The sequence below is a fragment of the Oryx dammah genome, unplaced genomic scaffold (assembly GCF_014754425.2).
Source record: "Oryx dammah isolate SB20612 unplaced genomic scaffold, SCBI_Odam_1.1 HiC_scaffold_14, whole genome shotgun sequence".
Taxonomy (NCBI): Eukaryota; Metazoa; Chordata; class Mammalia; order Artiodactyla; family Bovidae; genus Oryx; species Oryx dammah.
The window spans coordinates 42,226,577-42,249,695 of NW_024070198.1; the positions used below are offsets into that span (position 1 = coordinate 42,226,577).

At 48.0% G+C, this 23,119-nt stretch overlaps 1 protein-coding gene across 2 annotated transcripts in view; it reads right to left on the reverse strand.

Moving 5' to 3' along the window:
- Nucleotides 1-21,872, reverse strand: part of CPXM2 (carboxypeptidase X, M14 family member 2) — a 134,829-nt gene extending 112,957 nt beyond the window's left edge. The window contains exons 1-2 of one of the 2 annotated variants that reach the window (XM_040255157.1): nt 21,411-21,872; nt 10,541-10,639 (exon numbers count right to left, since the gene is read on the reverse strand). In XM_040255157.1, coding sequence (XP_040111091.1) covers nt 10,541-10,639; nt 21,411-21,720 — 409 coding nt within the window. In that variant the 5' untranslated portion in view covers nt 21,721-21,872. The remainder of the gene's footprint in view (nt 1-10,540; nt 10,640-21,410) is intronic. The other variant, XM_040255158.1, reaches the window with a different exon arrangement.
- Nucleotides 21,873-23,119: the final 1,247 nt, after the last annotated feature.

The following is a 23,119-nucleotide window of genomic DNA, read 5'->3' on the forward strand; positions in this document are numbered from 1 at the left end:
TGTCCTGGGGGTCTGCACGCTGACTGGGCCAACGTCTCCAGATCTGAGGAAAGGCTCTAACTGTCTCCAGGGAAGACAATCTGCCTGGATACTGCCTCGTTTGAAGCTGACCGAAGAGCAAATACTAACTTTTAGTCTGTGAAGAACAAAAATTCCACATGAGGAACGTTAAAGGAGGTACACCACCCAAGAAACTCCAAAAGAAATCATGTGATCTGATGTAATAACCAGGAAAGTGTTTCCCCATAAATTGTTCATCCTATGTGTAGTACAAGAGACAAGGCCTGCATTTGCCAAAAAAAAAAAGACATGCTAGGGGGAAAAAACATAAAAAACTAAAAATCCAAAGACATAATTAAAACATACAAAGAAAAATCTACTATTTTTGAACTATGGTCTTTGCCAGTGCAGTAGGGGGGAAATAAAAACCTCAAAAAATGGAAAAGAATAAGAAAATTGTCATTATTTAGTATATATTGATTTTTGTACCCAAATCTAAGTTAATATACAAATAAATTTATAGTTAATAAGACTTTAGCAAGGTTATCAAGTATAAAATCAACATTCAAAGATCAATTGTACTCCTGTAACACTATCAATAAAGCATTAGAAAACTGAAATTAAAAGAATCACAGAAGAGCATAGAAGAATAAATCTATTAAAAATATGGAAGACCCATATATTGAGAGATATTTTAAAAGATCTAAGAAATAAGGAGATATATCACATTCATGGATTAGAAAACTCAATGTAAATATGTAAATCCTCTCGAAACTGATTTTCTGGAATTAATGCAACTCGAGTTTAAATTCCAGGGAAGGTTTTAAAGAGCTGGACTGAAAAAGTGAAAGTGCAAGTGTTAGTTGTTCAGTCATGTCCAACTCTTTGCCATCCCATGGATTATAGCCTGCCAGGCCCCTCTGTCTATGGGATTTTCCAGCCAAGAATATTGGAGTGGGTAGCCATACCCTTCTCCAGGGGATCTTCCTGACCCAGGGATCGAACCTGAGTATCCCACATTGCAGGCAGATTCTTCCCTGTCTGAGCCACCAGGGAAACCCAAAGAACTTGACTAGATGGTACAAATATCTGTGTACAGACACACACTCAGTGAGTCAAGAGTAACCAAAGCTACTGAAGAATAACAAAGTTCTGCTCTATCAGTTATCAAGATTTATTATGAAGCTATAATAATGAGGTATTAAAAGTGAATTAATGATAAAAAACAGAACTGAGAGCCCCAAAACAAAGCCAAGCATATATAGACTCTTGATATCCAGCACATAGGGTAGCACTGCAAAACAGTGGGCAAAGAATGACTGTTCCCTTTGGGTACTTACAAGAAAAAAATTAAACTGAACTTCAATCTCATATCACAAACAAACAAAATCCATTCCCAGTATATAAAGACCTAAATGAGAAAGAGAACAAAGGTATAAAAAAGCATTAGAAAGCAATATAAAGAGTAGCAACCATAAAGAAGATTCATATATTTGACTACATCATAGTTAAGAATTTCCGTTTATTAAAAGAGTCCATAGGAACAAAAATTAAGCCACAAAAGAAACAATATATTTGGGACAAACAATATAAAGTCAAAACTCATACTTGAATGGATAAATTTATTAGAAAAAAATTGAGTAGGAGCTTCATCCAAAAGATATTTAAATGACAAATAAATATAGGAAAAGATGCTCAAACTCATTAGTACTTAGGAAATGGAATGAAATCACAATGAATTACCATTTTATACCCAGTAGACTGGGCTTCACTGCTGGCTCAGTGGTAAAGAATTTGCCTGCAACGTAGGAGACGTGAGTTCGATCCCTGGGTTGGGAAGACCCCCTGGAGAAGGAAATAGCAATTCACTCCAGTATTCTTGCCTGGAGAATTCCAGAAACAGAGGAGCCTGGCAAGCTACGTTCCTTGGGGTCAAAGAAGAGTCGGACACACCTTAGTGACTAAACAACAGCAACAGATTGGCAAAATACTAAAGTGTGATCACACAATAGCGGTTGGGGATAGCTGTGGCGGCCCCACACCGTGCTGATAGAAAAGGAGGATGAAATGATCGGGGAGGAAAACAGCCGAGCATCTGTGCAACAGCCAAGTGAACCCAGCCTTTCCACAGCTAACTTCAACACACCAGGAGAATCTCAAGCCCACGGGCACTGGGATGTGTGTGTAAGAGTTTTCACTGGCAACCCTTTTCATAAAAGAGAGAAACTGAAAACATGTCAAATGTCCTTCAGCATTAAAATAGATAAAGAAATTGCCGAGCATTTCTATGATGGAATGAGCCAAGAAAGCAGAACAGTGATAGAAATGTACACAGTACGATTGCACTGAGATAAATTTCAAAAACAGGTCAAACACACGAATTTAGAAATACAAATGTAAGGGGTAAACCTATAAAGAAAGCTGAGGAAATGTTAGCAAAGTTGGGATGGAGGTAACCTCTAAAGCTGAAGGGTTAAATGCTGGATAGGGAGATTAACAATGGTTTGACTTCCAGAGCCAGGTGATGATTACATAGGAATTGGTTTTATAAATGTTTGTTAATGGAACATATAGTTAGTGGACTTTTTCCATAAGTATGTATTATTTCACAATAAAAGTAGGAAATATTCTACACAAAGCAGTATGAGCAGAATACCACTGCAGAAAATTAGACCAGTGACAGTGGTGTGGTAACAAATGTGTAAAGTGCATACTGAATGGACAAAAAAAAAAAAAACCCTGAAAATACACACAAAAAGGGAGGGAGGTAACACTGATTTTTTTTTTTTTTTGGTAAACCAGGGTACTATAGAAGGGACAAAACTCATTATAAGACTAAACATACTCTTATCATGTGATCCAGCAGTCACTATCCCTGGTATTTACTCAAATGAGCTGAAAATTTATGCTCACGCAAAAAGCTGCACATGAATATTCATAGCAGTTTTATTCTTAATTGCCCAAATTTGGAAGCGACGGAGATGTCCTTCAACAGATGAATAAACAAACGTATGTGGTGCAGCCATATAGTGGAATATTATTCCATGATCAAAAGAAATAAGCTCTCAAGCAAGCCATGAAAAGACATGGACGAACCTTAAATGTGAATTGCTAAATGAAGGGAACCACTCTTTAAAGGGTACATACTGTATGAGGCCAACCACATGACATCTTGGAGAAGACAAATCTCTGAAGACACGGGTCACCAGAGGTCTGGAGGAAGGAAGGGTGAGCAGGATGAACACAGGAGGCTTCCAGGGCAGTGGAACTATTCCATTACGTGTGGTAGTTACTTGTCGTTATGCCTTTGTCCAAACCCACAGAATGTTTTACAAGAAGAGTAAACACTGATGCAAACTACAGACTTCAGCTAATAAGAAGGTGGGTGTGTGCTAAGTCACTTCAGTCGTGTCTGACTCTGTGCGACCCTATGGACTGGGGCCTGCCAGGCTCCTCTGTCCATGGGGATTCTCCAGGCAAGAATACAGGAGTGGGTTGCCATGCCCTCCTCCAGGGGATCTTCCCGAGAAAGGGATCAAACCCACGTCTCTTATGTCTCCTGCACTGGCAGGGAGGTTCTTTACCACTAGTGCCATACTCTACTCAGTTGTAACGAATGTACCACATGAATGCAGGGTGTTACTAATAACAGAAGCCAGAGCTGGAGGGGAGGTACATGGGAATTCTTTCCTCTCATTTTTCTCTAAGTATGAAAAAACTGCTCTAAAATGAATGAACAAATTTCAAAATATATATTAATATAATATATATTAACTTAATATATTAAATTTTATCTTGAAATATAAAACTTTCAGTATAAACTCAAAAGAATAGAAAATCTGATAGATCAAGAATCATGAAAGAAAATGAAGCATTATCAAAGAATTTCCTCTATGAAAAGTGTCCAGCTCAGATGAATTTACAGCCTAGTTTTTTCATACTTTCAAGGAACAGATCATTCTATGTTCCTACATGGTTCCAGGTCTTTAAAAAGATAATCCAAGTTTAAACAGATTTTTCTAAATTGCTATAAAGTTTCTTTAATGTCACACAAAATAGATTTTTTAAGTCAAAAAGTAGTCATTTAAAGAAAGTCAATACACAATAGAAGAAAAAAAACAATTCTTCATGAATACGAAACAATTTTAAACTTGTTCTTGTTATTCAATCGCTCAGTCATGGCCGACTCTTTGCAACCCCATGGACTGCAGAATGCCAAGCTTCCCTGTCCTTCACAGTCTCCTGGAGCTTGCTCAAACTCATGTCCATTGAGTCGGTGATACCATCCAACCATCTCATCCTCCGTCGTCCCCTTCTCCTCTTGCCTTCCATCTTTCCCAGGATCAGGGTCTTTTCCAATGAGTCTGTGATACAAAGAAAATCCTCAAGTTTCTCACACACACACACACACAATCTCTAAGAGTGGTACCTTGTAGGGGCCTCAAATCTCACCCAACCCAGGCCAAAGGCAGAGCGCTGAGGGTGCTCCATTCACATGTACTTCTTTGCAAAACCATCATACTTCCATCATGGTGGGAAATGAGGCTTCTTTTCTACAGATCAAAGAGCACTTCCTGTGCAGAGCCTGTCCTGCTGATGTAGACCATGGACAGTCAGCTTCAACATACATGGAACACCTGTTCTCTACCCCTGAACACTAGCTGCGACACACTGCGAAGTGCTTGATAAACAGGCGTGATCAAAGGGCTTCCCTGGTGGCTCAGATGGGAAAGAATCTGCCTGCAATGCTGGAGACCTGGCTTCGATTCCTGGGTCAGGAAGATCCCCTGGAAGAGGGCATGGCAACCCACTCCAGTATTCTTGCCTGGAGAATCCCATGGACAGAGGAGCCTGCTGAGCCACAGTCCATGGAGGGGCAAAGAGTCAGACACAACTGAGCGACTAAGCACAGCATTCCGATCAACAGTTGCTTCTTCCAGCACTGGGCATAGCCTTAGGTGAATCAGACACAGATCCTGCTCACAAGCATTCACAGCCTCCCAGGACAGAAGAGTCAGGCACAGGAGTCACTGTGGTGTGAGAGAGGAGAGGACCAGGACCATGAGGAAGAGACACAGGAAAGCAAAATACAGGTGATCAGGAAAGGCTTCCTGGAGTTAGCATTAGCACAGCTGTCAAGTTCTAAGAAGTCCCTTGGACAGCCAGGAGATCAAACCAGTCAGTCCTAAAGGAAATAATCCCTGAATATTCATTGGAAGGAGTGTTGCTGAAGCTTCAATACTTTGGCCACCTGAGGCAAAGAGCCAACTCACTGGAAAAGACTCTGATGCTAGAAAAGATTGAAGGCAAAAGGAGATGGGGGCAGCAGAGGAAGAGATGGTTAGATAGCATCACCGACTCGGTGGACATGAATTTGAGCAAACTCTGGGAGATGGTGGAGGACAGAGGAGCCTGGCGTGCTACAGTCCATGGGGTCCCAAAGAGGAAGACGCAACTGAACAACAACAAGTCTTGAGGCAGAATCCAGCAAGCTACAGTCCTCATCAGGGCCAAATTCAGTTCACTATCTGTGTCTGTATGGCCCATGAGATAAGAATGGTTTTTATATTTTTTAATGGTTATTTAAATACCGACATAATAGTCTCGACTTTGCTTGCTGGCCAATAAAGTGTGCAATATTTATGATCCTTTAAAAATATCTGCCAACTCCTATAACTAAGGCATGAAAAAAATCCCAGGACAGCAAATAAAAATCACAGCTACTGTTTGCTGAGAGCTTACTGTGTATGCTCCACTCTGCACACATTATTTCATCTCCACAAAAACGCATAAAGGAGATATTATCCCCTCTTTACAGAGAAGGAAACTGGGTCATAGAGATAGTAACTAGCCTGGAGCCTCACAGCCAGTGAGGGTGGAGCCTGACCCCAAAGCTGCTTCTCCATCACCAACTGAGATGCTTGCCCAATTCCCTTTGGAGGAAACACACAAGAGAGCTTTCAGCACAGGGCATGTCTGAGAAACAAGCTCTTATCTGGCTGGAAAAAAGGAAACAGAGGCCAGAAACAGGTCAAATCATGGTGGGCTCTGAATGTCAGCAAAGGAGCTATTCTGCAACCAATGCATGATAAGTTCATTGCAATACTCCTCATTCAGTAACAAAATACTGAAAACAATCTAAATGTCCATCACCTAGAGTTCAAATAAACTATGGAACGTCCATTCAATAGAACATGATGCAACTTTTTAAAAAATGAGGATCTTCTTTACTGTATCTGTCAGCTACTGCTGTGTAACAAACCACCACAAACTCCCAGTGGCACATAGGAAGCACTTATTTCTTAGTTGCCTTCAGATAAGCTGGGCTCAGCTGGTAGCTCCAGGCTGCAGATTGGGCCCGTTTCTGCTTCACTCATCTCCTAGGCTCCTTGAACCAGTGGGTTAGATGAGTGTATTCTTCTCATGGAGATGGCAGGGCATAAGGAGAAAATGAAAACGAGCAAGGTCTCTTAAGCACTCAGCCCAGAACTGCACTTTTTCAGTCCACCTTATTCTATTTGCTTCCACAAAGAACATGGACAGCCCACAATCAAGGGGCTTTCAACTTTTACAAAGGAAATTGAAAAGTCATATGGCAAAGGCTGTAGATTTATAGAGATGTGAAGACTACACCAGTAATTCAACCACTGCATATGCTATTAAAGAACAATATCTAAGATGTATTTTGGAGACTTGCCACAGATGATGCTAATCCTTAGTCATGGTGACAGCCATGTACATAATCTCTCCCTTAAAACCAAGACTCTCTCAGGGTGAGTCTGAAACAGGGGGGAAGGGAGCAGGGCACAAGCTTTAGAAGAATGACATAGCCATTGTTGTTCACTCGCTAAGTCATGCCCAACTCTTTGTGACCCCATGAACTACAGCACACCAGGCTCCTTTGTCCTCCACTGTCCCCCAGATTTTGATCAAATTCATGTCCATTGAGTTGGTGATGCTACCTAACCATCTCATCCTCTGCTGCCCTCTTCTCTTTTTGCGTTCAATCTTTCCCAGCACCAGGGTCTTTTGCAATAAGTTGGCTCTTCCCATCAGCTGGCCAAAGTACTGGAGCTTCAGCTTCAGCATCAATTCTTTCAATGAATATTCATGGTTGACTTCCTTTAGGATTGACTGGTTTGACCTCCTTGCAGAAGAAGGTACTCTCTGACAAAAACTGGTTAGAACCAACTAGGTACAAGATGGCGGAAGAGCCAACTTCCAGAGGACCTTGAAACTCATCATACTCTCCCTGTAATTTTTTGTTGTTGTTGTTTAGTTGCTAAGTTGTGTCTGACTCTGAGACCCCATGGACAGTAGCCCACCAGGCTCCTCTGTACATGGAACTCTCCAGGCAAGAATACTGGAGTGGGTAGCCTTTCCCTCCTCTAGAAGATCTTCCTGACCCAGGGATCAAACCCACGTCTCCAACATTTGCAGGCAGATTCTTTACCACTGAGTCACCAGGAAAGCCTGTCCCTGTAATATATTAGCTGCTAAACGACACACCCCAGGAGCCATGACAGTTCTGAGGCAGACCATAAATCTCCAAAAAGTCGGGGCTGGCCCAATTCCTGGAAATCTCCGCCTCTTCTCCAAAACAGTTGGAATAATCCTCCCACTCATTAGCTTATGAAATACCCAGGCCATAAAAACTAACCACCCCATATTTGGGGGCTTCTCACCTTCTGAGATGGCCCACACTCTGTGCAGTGTATTCCTCCCAAAACCCTTCTCACTTTTTGAGAGACACCACATTCTGTCCCTGAAATGTGTATCTCTCTAAATAAATCTACTTTTTATCTTTCACTTTGTCTCTCACTGAATTCTTTCTGTGATGAGACATAAAGAACCTGAGCTTCATTAAGCCCTGAGACAGGACCTGAAAGACAGTGGGTTCAAGTGCCGATCTGGGTTGTGTGGTTTCAAATCCACATCTGACCCGAGCCCTTTGATGCCATCCACTCACATAGCTCAGTGTGCTTAATATCTGCTCTGCCCACCACCCTGAAAATGAAGCAAATGCCATCTGTTCCACCTGCCATCTTGGACATGATGAAGATGACAACCATCCTCCTCACCCTGTCATTCTGCCACGTCACCAGCAAGGCCTCAGCACGACCGGAGGAGATGCTGAGAATGTGGACGAGGGGTCCTGAGCCTGCCCAGCTGCCCATCTGAGGCCTTGTTCTTCCCAGCTCCACCTCGAGGTGACCCCTCCTGGTCCAGACCCATGTTCCCCAATGGCTGTGCCACCTGCCTCCTGCACACGACCTCCCCTCATCACCATCCTTCTCCCTCCTGTATCTGCACATCAGGGCCCCTGCAGCATCTCTTCCCTCCAGGGTTTTCCTCAATTTCATTTTAATAGAAGAACATTATGAATAAAGTCCACAGGCCAAAATCACATCTAGGACACTCAGTGAATCAGAGCCAGAAAGGCTGCCTTTGAGAACGGGGTCCCAACTGTTCAGACAGGGCTCTGAGGTTAAGGTCAGGGGAACAATCCTCAGTGGTCCAGAGTGGGAGATGGGGAATGGTCGTGTGGCAGATCAGGGAACAAGTTCAGACTTCAGTGTGTGTGTGTGTGTGTGTGTGTGCATGTGTGTACATGTATTTGTGTACAGAAATGGGCCTTGAAAAGTCTTTGTGATAAACAACAAAGCAAGATTTTTTAAAAATTCTGAGTGATCTTTCTAAACATATGGTCTTACTGTATAACATATGGAACTATGTTCAGCATCATGTAATAAATCATAATGGAAAAGAATGTGAAAAAGAATATATATGTATGTGTATGTATGTATAAAATCACTTTGTACATGATAAACCAAAACGACATAGCAAATCAGTTATACTTCGGTTCAATAAATTGAAAAAGAAAAATCTTGGTGAAAATGCCTTTTGAAATTATAACAACTGCCAACTCTGGTAATGAAGAAATAAGATAATTCAAACCAGCCCTTGTGCTAAAGCTACTAAAAAATAAATCTGGAAAAATATTTTTTAAAATACTTTTGAAAGCATCAAAGAATGAACAAGACAAGAAAGAACTCTCTGGTCCCAGATCTGACAGCAAGAGAACCTAGAGAGGGAAGGCCAGACCAGAAGCCCCTCCAGCCCCGTGGCTTGTAATCTGGAGAAACAGCTGGTGTTTTATCAGCCTGTTGGGGCCAAGGGACAAAAAGTCATGCTGAGGCCCACCCAACGTGGGAGTCTCATTACCACCCACTGAGTGGAAACCCCAAAGGACTCCACTCTCAGGGCAAACCCCCAGAAACACAGCCCCAGCACTCCTGAGTCCTCCACTCACCCTCCTGACATGCTGGGTCCTCCCAAGGGCGATGAGCCCAGGGCTCGCCCACCCACTTTACAGCAGAATAGAATTCCCATATATTAAGGGGTGCAGAAGTTCAATGCTGCGGAATTTCTGTTTTTATTTTAGGATGTGCTGTTAGTCCTATCTATGATTTCTTTGATGGCAAATTCTTGGTTAGAAACCCAACCCCAGATCATCACAATGTGCCTAGGGGAACATACAATTCCCTTTGTGACAATCAACTCTGTTACATGGTTTATGGGCTCACATGGCAGCTGAAATCAGATCCTGCCTCTATAAATGTAAATTTGTAAAATGCTCTATATATGTCAAGCAGCTGTGCTGCTAAGCAGAACGCCTAGAATCAGAAAATCTGGAGTTCAAATCCTTGTTTTACAAACTGAAGGCCGCACAACGGTAGGCAAATGACCCATATTACTGAGTCTCATTTTCCTCATCTGCAATATGATGATGGTAATAATAACGATAATAATAAGACTATCCACAATACTCAGAGGGGCATCAAGAGATGTGAAGTAAGAGGCCCAGTCCACAGCAATTACTGAGAGCTTAAGTGCTTAATACATGTTCAGTATTACTAATGTCAGCAGAAATGTCTTCGAAATACCACAATTTAGAGTAACAGATACAACAATGGTAATCGTAATAGTTAATAATCATAATATTAGCCAGAGCTTGTCCGTGAGTCTAGAACTAATGGCTTTGACTATCTTAAGGTAAGTAAGTGAAGGACTAATATTTTTACATGACTGTAAAACACCAGGCCTAGCATCACGTGCTTTGGGAGCCAAAGACTTGACCTCTGACCCTGGAGGCTCTGGATTTTGTTGGGCAATAAGAAATGTACACACAAGGCTGTGGACAGCTATGAGGCCCCACAGGAAAGGAAATGAGGTTGTCTTCAAGGGGGAGGGGGTGAGGGAAGGTCAGGGAAGGCAACTGGGAGCTCCAGGAAATTCAGAAATGACCTCAGTCAAGCTGATGAGTTTGAGTTACTCAATGACTGTGTAGTTACTGTACATGCAGAAGAGAAGGGATGTGCATGTATTCATTCCTCACCCACAGATGGTTCAGAAAGGCAGAAGACCCCAGGCCCATCCCCCCACCCCCACTCAGAACTCGGCTACTGTGTCCAGGCCCGTGTCCTCCCAGGGCCAAAGACTAAGCTGGGGCAGAAGGCACATCAAGGGCCTCACTCACCCTCTTGGACAGCGTCACGGGCCAGGAGGGTGCCCTGATCATCACTGGCAGCCTTCTCAGAGCTCTTGGTTCTCACGCCTTTTCTGCTGATATTTTTACCTTAAAAAAAAAGAGAGAGAGAGAGGAAGAGAGATGCCTTCACTTCCCCATATGTCAGAGTCATCCCAGGATGGTGAGACTCAACCATCTTCTCCTGCAAAGCAACCATCTCCACCCTCTGCATCCCCAGACCCTAGTGATGGCATCTTGAACTCTGAGAGGCTGGTGGTTACAGGAAAGGAGTGTGTTGTGGTGACCACCCTGGGATATAAGCAAGGAAACAAACAAGGCACATCTGCAGGTGGCTGCTATTCTGAGGCTGCAAAAGGTCCTGTGGGCATACTTTTGACCCTCCCTGGCACTCCAAGAGTAACACTACTTTTAACTGATAAAATGGATAAAACGGAGCTGGAGCTCCAGGCCTCTGAGCCTGGAGCTAGATTTCCTACCATGCTGGGCTCCTCCCACCTAATTCTCTCCAAACACCAGCCTCTTTTCAGCCTTCAGATCATATTTTCTGTCCACCAGAACTCAGTATATGTTGTTTCTCCTCTGCAGCACCCTTCACTCTCCACCTATTTCACTTCCTCTGATCTTGCAAATCCCAGCTCAACCATGCCCTCCTTGAGATGGCTTTCCTGAACTGCCCACCTAAACCACTGCCTCCTTTGATGAGTTCTGATAGCACCTGTCTCTGGTCAAGCTGCTTCTATGCGGAGCCTGAGGCAGGGGTTCTGTGCATGTAATGTACTGAGGGAGGGGTCTAAGGAGAAAATGTGGGGGGAAGCAAGATGAGGTAGAGGAAGGAGCTACGCTAGGCTGGGCTCCCAGCGAGGATCTGACTCAGCCTGACACCACGGGGAGCTCTGGAGCTAACACTGCACAGAGTGTTGGCCCCACTGTGAGACAAGGGGCCACCTTTCCTAAGCTGGTTGGTCTCTGGCTACAGACTGATCTACTGGGGGTGGGAGATGTCACCTTCCAAGGGTCAAGCTCCAGAGCAGGGAGCAGCTGTGAGTCATCACAGCCAAGCCCCAGCAGCTGTGGGAGGGGCAATGCCTAGGCGGGGGTGGGAAGAGGACCAGAGGTGGGGGGCGGATGTCAGCAGCCCCCACTGCAGCTCTGCTCCTCGGTCTGGGATAACATCATCACACACACACAACACGTGTTGTTCTATGCACGGGGGCAGGACCTGCATCTGATTTTGCTCATGTTCTCCCTCCAGAGACTGGTTAAGCCTGTGATGAACAAACGATCATGAATGATTATGAGTCAGTGAATGACCAACAGGCAAAAATAAGGGGAGGGGAAGGTCTATGATACTTAGTTTGGACTTTAAGAAACAAGCTGAAATACCAAAAACATCAAGTGGATTGTGCCAATTACTGAAGTCATTTCAGATTAAATTCTAGACTCACCAAAAAAAAAAAAAAAGAGAGAGAGAGATTTATCAAGAAAACATCATCAAAAAAATCAAGGGTGCATCATGCCTGGCCAAGGGCAATTCTCTCTCCATCATATTTTTGGGTGATACCTGCTGGGCATATCTTTCATTTGTAATATAAGCTAAAAAAAAAAAAATCACAAAATTAAGAGTCCTCCTTGGGTCAGGGAAATCAAAAAGCCAAAACATTCAGAAAGGCCAGAGGAGGAAGGCTGCCAACCCGAGTACAGCTGATGACATCAGCCTGATGTCACTTGGCGTCTGTCCCATTCTTGTGGGGAGGGATGTCACGGCCAGTGATCTCCAAAGATGATTTCTTCTGAAAGAGCCTGATGGTGAGTCGGGAAAAATCTTGATTGTTTGGAAAATTGGACGCCATAACTTTTGAGAAGGAAGAGTCTGATTTGGCAGAAAGATAAGATGGTGGTGGCGGGGGCGGCGGGGGAGTTTGACACAATGTGAGAGGAAAAAGCCAAAGTTCTGGGGAACAGCATTCCATCCAACACTTCCCAGAAGCCGGACATTCATCGCAGGCCCTCCCTCTGCCAAGTCATCCTCTCTGGGGCCACAGCAGGCAACACGGGAGACGGAGGCAGAGAACGCGGTCCTGCAGACACACTCAGCCTCACTCCCCTGGGCTGGACCCTCGCCCTGCGCTCAGCTCTGGGAAGCCAAGAACGGCCCAGATGTGGGGCAGACGTCCTGTTACCCCTGAGATTAACATATGGGAAACAGAGTCCCCACAGGGGGTGGCAAAGAGGCAGAAACAGGCAGGGCCCCTGGCACCTAGGAAGATCGACTTCTGGGACAGTTACCTATCGATGTACTACTGCACCGACCACGCGTGTCCTCAGGGAACCCACCTCTCCCCTCCTGTGCTCCATCCCCTCATCAGTGAAATAAGGACACGTGCTGCCTGCCTCGCTGGAAGTCATGGGGCGCACACAGACGCCATATATCCAAGCACCAAGGGCAGTGCCTGACAGACGGCGACCAGTAAATAAAAGACAACCTCTTCTCATTGTTCATATGAGTCCCGAGTTCCCACGGTCACAGAGCACCATCCCAGTGGCTGGGCAAGTAACAGCCGACACGTGGTCCATGAGTCACAATTTACAAGGCATCCTCTCATAGATTAGGGCTTCCTCTGTGGCTCAGCGGTAAAGAATCCGCCTGCTGATGCAGGAGATATGGGTTGGATCCCTCGATCAGGAAGATGCCCTGGCGGAGGAAAGAGCAACCCACTCTGGTATTCTTCCCAGGATAATCCCATGGACAGAGGAGCCTGGTGGGCTACAGTCCATGGGGTCATAAGCAGTTGGACACAACTGAGCAACTGGGCACGCATATAGGTTCTCATAGATTGAAACGTTCCATCTTGGCATATACCCATCGAGGGCAGGAAGCTTGCTGTGAACATTACCCTACAGATGGGAACACAGAGTCTCAAAGGAGAAGAGACCCTTCCAAGGTCACTGAGAGAGCCAGGAGGCGGCAGAGTGGGAGCCCTATGCCAGGCCTAGGCCCTTTCCAACCTCTTCTTCTCCTGCAGCAAGAAAGGCAGCATATGGTCTGTAGAGATGAAAGGAGAGAAGTGGAAATAGTGCTCAGAGGAGGAGCCAGAGCCAAATCAACATCTCCATCTGGGCTGCGTGACAAAACCGAATTCCTTAAAAGTAGCAAACGGAATTGCCAGTGGGGGCCGCATATTCTATTCTGGTCCATGGTGATAAATATCAAGCTTCTTGGTTGATAGGAAACTATTTTCCCCCCTCTCGATATACTAGGAGCTTACAGTAGCAGCCCCAGAAACTGAAAAAATTCTTTGCTGCATATTTGCATTTTCCCCAGGAAATTCCAGCCTGGGAGCATCAGCACTTTCTCTCTCTCCTGAAGGATGCAGCCCCGAGCCCCGAGCCCCTCACCAGCTCTCAGGAAGGACCCCGCCTGGGGAGGAAGGTCCTGGCGCCAAGCCACTGAGGGTTCTCGAAGCTCCCCAGAGAGGCCGCCTCACTGCACTGTGACAGACGATAATTTCACTTTCTCAAATACCACAGAACCAAGGAGGATCTTGCAGGAGGACATGAAAAACCCAAACTAAGCGGTTAGAAACTGGAGCTCCCTGTGTGTGTTAGCAGGAAAAGGGTCATGACATGGGGCGGGGACTGCCCTGTGCCCTCTTCCAGATCTCAAACCTGAGAGAGCCAAGGTCCTGGTGGGAACAAGTTTCCCAGGGATCAGGTAAAAGCCTGGAGACCAAAAGGTTGAGTGGAAGAAGGATGTGCTTGCTTTGGTTAACTAGCGACCTGAAAGGTCTGAGCTGGAGATGGAGGCATCGGGTGTAATTTCTTAAGTTTTTTTTTTTTTTTTTTTTAACCAGGACTGGACCAAAGTCTATCGATCAATCAACCAGCCAGCCAATCAACCCCTCACAAGCGCTTCTTCCCACCCATCCCCCATCCCCCATTCAGCCTTGTCTTCCCTGGGAAACCTTCCAGTCAGCCCCTGGCCCCCCTGTGGGCCGGCCTTTTGTTCTGAAGACTTGGTCTCCACCATGTCCCTGGGGCAGAAGGGACAGCCCCTCCCAGCCTCTGGGCAGCGGCAGCTACCTTGCTGACTTACAACCACGTAAGAAGCCCTCAGCCTTTTAAAAAGATACCCCCAGAACAGCAGCAAGGTGGGGTGTGCCAGGCCCTGCCAGGGGCACTACAGGTATCTGCAGTCTCAGTTTAGGTTCTGCCTGGAATCAGCCTGGGACAAGGCTTGTGCTGCAGGAGTGACTGGGGGCGGCGATTATTTCATGAAGCACAAAGGAAGAAGGGAAGCCAGTGAGACTCGAAGGAGAGGCCGACAAGCTGAGCTGCAATGCTGGCAGGAAGCCGTCAGGACTCAATGTGGCTGCAGGACCTGCAGACCCTGGGTTGAAGCTGCCTCTCACCCATCCCTCAAGAGACTGGGAGGCTGTGCCTTGACCTTCTAACCTCACACCACCTCGGAAGCTTCTTATTATTACTCCCCTGTCACAGTGATGAATTTAAGACGTGAAGATGTCGCCTGTGCCCACGGTGGCACAGCCAGATTCTGAATCTCTCTGAATCCTGAACAAACCCTGCCAAACCATTACACGTGCCTCTCATGAACCAAGTATTCCATAAAAGTCTGATGTAGAGCCTTGAATTAACACCTGAAGGTGTCCTGTGTGGCTCTGACATTCCTATGATGCCCAGATCAGTAGCCAATGGGATGCCAGTCAGTTACGGACACGAGCCCTTCCCATGGCCATTCCAAGGCACCCCGATTTTATGGGTTTCATGATCCCAGGGAAGCCAGAGGAACCTCAGAAGGCCAGAGAGGGCAGAGCCACTGCTGGAGACGCCAAGCCTGAGAACTCAGGCTCCCTGACCACCTCAGACACATCCAGAGAAGACCCCCACCTCAGAATTCCAGGTTCCCGGGGACTTCCCTGGCAGTCCAATGGTTAAGGCTCTGTGCTTCCACTGCAGCAGGCAAGAGTTCGATCCCTGATTGAGGAACTTAAGATCCTGCATGCCATGAAGCAGGGCCAAAAAAGAAAAAGAAAAAAAAAATCCAGATTCCAGGGCCCAGGCTGCTGTTGCCATGAGACCTAAGCCACTGTCCTTCGTGAGACCCAGAGTCAGGGATGCTCAGGGCACACAGGAAACACGACGGCTATCTTCAGAAGCCAGGCCTCCAACCCAGCTTCTCCAAACACATAGGTGTCTGCCCCTTCATCACCCACACACAAGCCTGGGTTTCTACAACCACAGGCACGGTGGGGAGATCTGCCAGCATGAAGAGTTGACTTTGGAAAGCATGTTGGAAACAGAGGTGGTGTCTTAGGAAAGCTGCTTGCTGATGTACATGAGAAGACCTTTTCTATAAAAAGTCCTTTCCCTTGGAATTCTCTAGGAAGTTGATCTGGACAAAAAAAAAAAAAAATGGATTTAACTCTTCCAGAGAGCATATAATACCATGACGCAAAGATTTCTTGTTATTTATTTAGGTGTGCCGATAGCCTTGTGATTGCTTTTAAAGTATGCAGGGAAACATTTACAAACACATGCTTCTAATCCTCACACTCCAGCTTGGCCCAAGAGAAGACATTTCCAACCGAAGGGTGAAGCGTGTAAGAAGCCTCGAAGGGTGCTGAAGCAAAAGCTTAAAAGCGAAGCTCTTTCCAGCAACTAGCTGGCAGTGCATAACAGAAAGGACTTTGTTTACAACCAAATATGCTCATGTAACAACTCTCTGATTATCGCCAGCCCCTCCCCTTCCCAGGCCGAGTAGAACACAGGACAAAGTACAAACTCGCCAATTCTGGGCACAGACACACAAACGTGGCTCGCTGCCCACTCTGCGAATTCCATGGGCTCAAGACAGAGGGTCAGAGCCATGGGTGTGATTACAGGCGAGCGTGTATTCCAACAGACGTGCATGCTCCCCAGCCCTTGAAGGAAGCAACCAACACGTAGGAACCCAAAAGTTCAAGGCTACGTCCAGCCCAATGGAAGAGGGAGGATAAAACATCTTCAAATCGCCTACTGAGTCTTGTTTATGAACTTGTCTGCTTTTTCACTACCTCTTGGGGCGGGGAGCAAGGCGAGTCAGTTATGTAACTATGGTTTACTTCTCTGATGCCTTTTTTTTCCCTCTAAGAGGAGTATGGTTCCAAACCAAAGCCATCAATTTGGAGATGACATGGAAAGTACACCCCACATCCACTCACATGTCCAGACTGTGGTCCCTCATCTCACTCTTCACCCTGGGATGATGAAAATGAGGCCCAGAGACTCATTCTTTGGACCTCCAACTGCAGGGGTCTAGAAAATATTGAATTTGGCGAGAGACAGTTGAGTAAATGGAATTAGAGAAAAGCAGCTTGCCAGGTCCTTGTGAGGAAGAACATTCTAGCAATCAGTACTATTTATCCAATGAACAAGCAGCCTTTCAAGGTGGTGAGCGCCCATCAGTGGAAACATAGGCACCTAGACGAATGTAGAAGCCCAAGATGGAGATGCTTTTGCCCACGGTGACACATTACCAAATTTAAACTTACATAAACTTCTTGGCACTAACAATCCTTCCTGACCAGAAGTATTCAGTTAATTCCCAAATGCCAGGTCAACTCTGGGTCTTCTCACCCCAAGCAAAGTTGACTGTGTCACCTCAGCCAACCAGATATTTTCTATTTTCTTCTCCTTGCTCTTTGTTCTATAAAAACTTCCTGCCTTCTGCCCCATTTTGCCATTCCCCACCAGGAGACTGCCTGCCCACTTCACGAAGTGCTGAAGTCAGTATCATCTAAATAGTCTTCTTCAACCATTTTTTAACACCAAGTAGCCTGCTGGCAGAATCTTGCAATGAATAAGAATTTGCATATAATGAACACTTAGGTTCCTTGAAGATCTGAAATTCTGGGATTTGCTGATGTTCACAATGAGGGCCTCGGAAACTGTACGAGATTGAGTCCTACCCAATCACAGACAAAGATTCCACAGTCCTGTATCCTGATGGGGATGGTGGTTCCGTGAATCTACAGATGTGAAACAGTGCAGAACTACATACACACACCCCTGCACACACACAAAAGTGCACGTGAAAACTGGGGAATGTTAGGTGATGTTAGTGGTAAAGAACGCACCTGCCAATGCAAGTTAGACCTAAGAGATACAGGTTCAATCCCTGCGAGGGAAAGGTCCCCTGGAGAAGGAAATGGCAACCCACTCATTGCCTGGAAACCAAGGCATGGACTGAGGAGCCTGGCAGGCTGCGGTCCTTAGGGTCACACAGAGTGGGACACAACTGAAGTGACTTAGCGCATCATCTGAAAGTTAAAAGTATTGTACCCATGTCATTTTCCTGTTTTGATGCTGTATATAGCAGTGATTCTTAGCCCGCTGGTGACATGTGACAATGTCTAGAGATATTTTTAGTTGTCACAACTCGGAGGGTATGATTAGCACCTTGTGGGTCAAGGCCAGGCATGTTGCTAAACATCCTACCATGCACAAGACAGCCTTCCCCATAAATAAACACACACACACACACGTCAACCCCAAAATGTCAATACTCCCAAGGTAGAGAAATCTTGTACTGTAGTTCTTGTACTGTAGATGCTATCATTGGGGGAAGTTGGGAGAAGGGTACACAGGAGCTCTCTGCACTATTTTTACAATTTCCTTCCTGTCTATGCTTATTTCCAAATAAAAACCTTAAAAATTTAAGTTTCCACTCTATTCGGTATATAAGGGCTCTACTCCGGAATCCATCAGTCACTCATGGAAAAATGCAATAATCTCAATTAACCAAAGGATTCAGCTATCCAAGCCACTTCCAGGAGAATGTCAGCCCATGAAAGCCACTGCACATTGGTGGCATGAAAAAACAGCCAAGAGTCAAAGCCAAACTCACACCAAGATCGAATCTCCAATGCCCTTGGCCCCTTAATCCTATGGGATTCAGACAAGACTCCCCCTAGACCCAGAGACACAGAGCATCTAACTCCCATCTTCTCTTGAGCCCAGCCTTTATGTACGATACAAGCTATGTGGAAAATATTTTATCATCTGGGAAGACAAAGCACATGAGAAAACTCTCAGTGAGCAGTTATACATGCTCTTACATTCTTCTTCTCTAAATCTAACCCCTCACTCCCACCTCAGTGCCTAGACAGTGCACCACCCACCCAGCCCAAAAGCTCACAATAAACATTCCCACTGTGGCCCCTAAGAATATTATAGATGCCGTCCTAAGATGTTATTGCATCTGCTTATGAAAAGGTCCCACACGGAGATGAGGGCGTCTATCACATCATGTGCGCTGTTGTTTAGTCGCTCAGTCGTGTCCAGCTCTTTGCGACGCCATGGACTGTAGCCCACCAGACTCCTCCGTCCATGCGATTTTCCAGGCAAGAATACTGGAGTGGGTTGACATTTTCTTCTTCAGGGGATCCTTCCAGCCCAGGGATCAGAGCCATGCCTCCTGCACTGGCAGGTGGATTTTCTACCACTGAGCCACCAAGAAAGGAGCACTACCTGTATCAAGCCACCCCTTAAGGGAGGCAAAATCATTTTCTCTTACTGTAATTTCATCGCACAAAACTATCACTAACTGCCCTCAGCAAAGTGATTCTTAACCAGACTCTGAGCTCTCTGACTTCAGGTTCAGGATAGAGGGTTCCACTGGTCATGGGCCAAAAAGATGAGGATGGGGAGAATCGGAGCTAAAAGTTTTGGATCAAGGTCACATTTTGCTTGTCAGAGTTGGAGGGGGGAGTCTAAAAAGCCCCAAGCTGTTTATTAGAAACACACCCTGATTGGTAGCAGGCCTGGGGGTTGAGTCTCAACGCACTTGCAACTACCCTCTAAGCACCCGATTCCAGTGTGTTCCAGGAGAGCGGGGCGGGGCCTTTTTGCTCTCCCCTCCCCCAGGACCTCACCCAGCACCTGAGGCTGAGCAGGTTCCTGGTAACGACCTGCAGAATAACGAACAGCTCAGAAGGGACCAGCACAAGCATGAGCTGACACATGACAAGCTTTTGCTGAAAAGCTCCTAGAACAAGTGGCAGAGGAGAGCGAGGCAACCGTCATGTGAGGATGAAGATGCTGGGGTCAAGAAGCTGAGTACTGAGCCCCAGAACTGGGATTCAGTGCAGTCCTCGGACTCTCAGTCAAGCCTGGGCCTCCCCCATGTCCACCTGGCCACCCCCCAGTACATACCAGAACCTGACAGATGTGTCTCCCACCCAACTCGACCCACCATGCCCAGCACCACACTAACCATGTGGCAGATGCTAAAAAACAAAAACACATGCCAGCTTGATTCACATGACCAAACAAAAAAGCCCTTGAGTTAAAAGCACAGGAGAAGGGCCTCCAAAGCTGCCACACCACCTTGCGAGTAACCCTGAGTAGACTGCTGACACAGTCAGAGCCTCAGTTTCCTCATCTGCAAAGTAACAAGAATATCCACGCCTCGGAGCCCGTGAAAGAAATAAATGAGATGGTTGCCCATAAAACTCCTTGCAGAGTCACAGAGAATGGCCTTGTCCCACTTCCATTCCTATTATTAAACCAGTGTGGTTTTTACCAATCTTGATAGGCATAATTCCCCAGAAAATATGGGGAATGCTGGCTCTGTGCAGGGTGAAACAACTCCAAGAAGGGCCTGCAGGCTTACAGTCACCCACAAACTCAAACCCCTGGAGAAGGAAACGGCAACCCACTCCAGTATTCTTGCCTGTAAAATCCCCTGGGCAGAGGAGCCTGGCAGGCTACAGTCCATGGGGTCGCAAAGAGTCAGACGTGACTGAGATTGAGCACACAGCACGCAAACTCGAATACAGCAGGACCCCCTCCCACCTCAGGTAAATGCAAAGCTGCTGCTGTGATGGCCTCCCACGACTTAGGAGTTCTGGACCCTCATCTCTGCTCCTTCCCCATGGCCTCCTGCTATCCTCAGTGAACAGTTTAACCAGACAAAGGTGATGACTCTTGTGCCAGGAGCTGTGTAATGGTGCCACCACCAGCATGAATCTCCTTCCAAGGAAGGCCGTTCCAAGGCCGGGGAACTTGGCCACAGTCCTGCTCTCACTCCTCAATCCTGAAATATTAGGACCGCAGCCCTTTGCAATTTGAGCCCAGGACATTTGTGACAATTAAGAGAAAGTCCTCTATTCACAAAGTGTAAGAAACTGAATGGAAGCCATTTCCCCAAGGCTCAGCAGGCAGAACATGGGGTGCATTTGAGAGGAAGTGGGAGGGGTGGCAGGGGTGGGTGGGTCCCAGGGGGCCTCTGGGCTTCCTGAAGTCCAGCAGCCCCAGCCCTCCTGGGGCTGCAGCCCAAGGCTCCCCAGCAGAAGCGCTGCCATCCTAACCCTCCTGGGCAGAGGATTCAAGGCACCCGCAGAAAACAGGAAGGGGGAGCTTGCGAGGGGACCTTGGCTGGGGAAGGGCCGGCCAGCTGAGTTCTCCCAGAAGGCCACTATGCCAAAACAGACCCCCACTGGTCGCATCACCAAATTGGAAATTCACTCTCAAGAAAACGCCCTGAGCGAAGACTGAAGAAGTAGGCAGTAAGCTCCTTTCCCAGTAAATCTCAAACTTGGCGCTGAGGGACCCGCTCCCCAGGCAGCTGAGAAGGGCAGCTGGTCAGGTTCAAGTTCTGGGGCGCTAGCAGGGGCCTCGGGACGCGCGGTCAGTGCCTAAGGAGGTGGGGACTGCGATGGGGGCAGTTCGCGGGGCTCTCTCATCCCAGACACACGCAGAGGGAAGCCAGCTGTAGCCCCAGACCCGGCAGGCCACCGCTGGGACAGGCACAGGGCCACGGGCGCCCCCTCGGGCCGCCCAGCGCCGCGAGTTAACTTACCTGGCCGAGGCGTCTGCGGAGCCAACTTCTCCCTCTTGGCAGCTTTCTTGGGCTTAGTCGTCGCCTTCTTGGGCGGCCTGGGCTGGGGTGGGCGCGGCTCCCGCTCCCCCGCCCCGGGCCCCGCGGGCAGCGGCGGCGAGAAGGGCTCGGGCTTGGGCTCCAGGCGCGCGTAGGAAGGCTCCAGGCTCCAAGTCTCCTGCACGTCGTCGGCGGGGTCCTCGACGGCTGCGCCCCGGGCCCCGACTCCGGCCGGGGCCACCGCCAGGAGCGCGAGGGCCAGCACCAGCGCGGCAGCCCCCCAGCGGGCCATGCCCGCTCCGCCCCGCGCCCCGGGCAGGGTCACGGGCGCCGGGAGCGCCGGGCGGGCGGCGGGCGCGGACGGGGGCGCGGGGCAGGGGCGCCGGGCGCTCAGCAGCACGGGGATGAGGAGGCGGCCGGCCGGCGGCGCGTGTGACCCGCCCGCCGGGTTGGGCTGGGCTGGGCTGGGCTGGGCTGGGCTGGGCCGGGCCGGGCCAGGCGGGCAGGGGCGCGCCGAGGCTCGGGGCGGGCGCAGGGGGAGGGGGGGGGCGGCCCCGCCCTTCCCTCCTCCCTGCCTTTCCTGCCGACCCCGTGGTGGCTGGCCCTGGGAACCATCCATCCCATTAACTGTCTCCAAACTGCTCCCCTTCCCCTCACCTCCCTCCGAAGCCGGCCGGTGCTGGGAGCCTGCTTCCCCAGAGACTCCAAGGAGTGTCCATCCGAAAGGGCGCTACAGCCACCTTACAGGTTGGGGAACCGTGACCCCCGATGGCCCAAGGTCCTAAAGCAAATAGAGCCCGGAGCCTAGCCTCTAGCGCTCCTGACCCCTGCCTCTTCCCTGGTTCCACACCAGACACGGGTTCCCCACTGGCCAGAGAAACCTTTCCCCCCCACCTGACCGTGATGTTATTTCAGGTACTGTGGATGGTCCCCAGGTCCCCAGGGCTCCTTGGAGTCAAGTTCGTGAGGGCGGGGCCTAGCGTCCCTGGAAGTTCTTGTCTGAAAGTGCTAGACTCAGTCGTGTCAGACTTCGTGCGACCCCATGGACTGTAGCCCGCCGGGCTCCTCTGTCCATGGGATTTCCCAGGCACGGGTACTGGAGTGGGTAGCCATTCCCTTCTCCAGGGCACCTTCTCGACCCAGGGATCGAACCCAGGTCTCCCGCATTGCTGCCAGATTCTTTACCCTCTGAGCCACCAGGAGCCCTGATCTGGTCTAAGAAGTGACTCTGCTGGGTGGGGAGAGAGCTGGAGCCCTCCTGGGACTGCTGTTCTGGGAGCCACAGGACACATTTGGGTTATCGGGTGAGCAGATTCCTGCTCCAGGGCCCACCAGGCTGGCAGGGAGCTCACTACCTTTCGGAAAAAGTACCATCCTGCCCTCAGTAAAACTCTGTGTTCATCCTTCAGGCCGGGATATTGGGGAAGTGTGGCCTGCACTGGCTGCCTATTGCGGTTGTAACAAATTACCACAAGTTTAGTGGTTTAAACCAACACATACTTATTACGGGACAGGTCTACAGGTTAGAATCTGAGTGGGCGTCCCGAGGCTAAAATCCAGGCACCGGTTCGAAAGCTGCCTTCTCTAGTGGGGGCTCCAGGGAAGAATCTTCCAGGCTCACACGGGCGCTGGCTGAGGTCAGTTCCTGGAGGTGGTAGCCCTGAGGTCCTGTTCACTGGCCGGTCTTCACT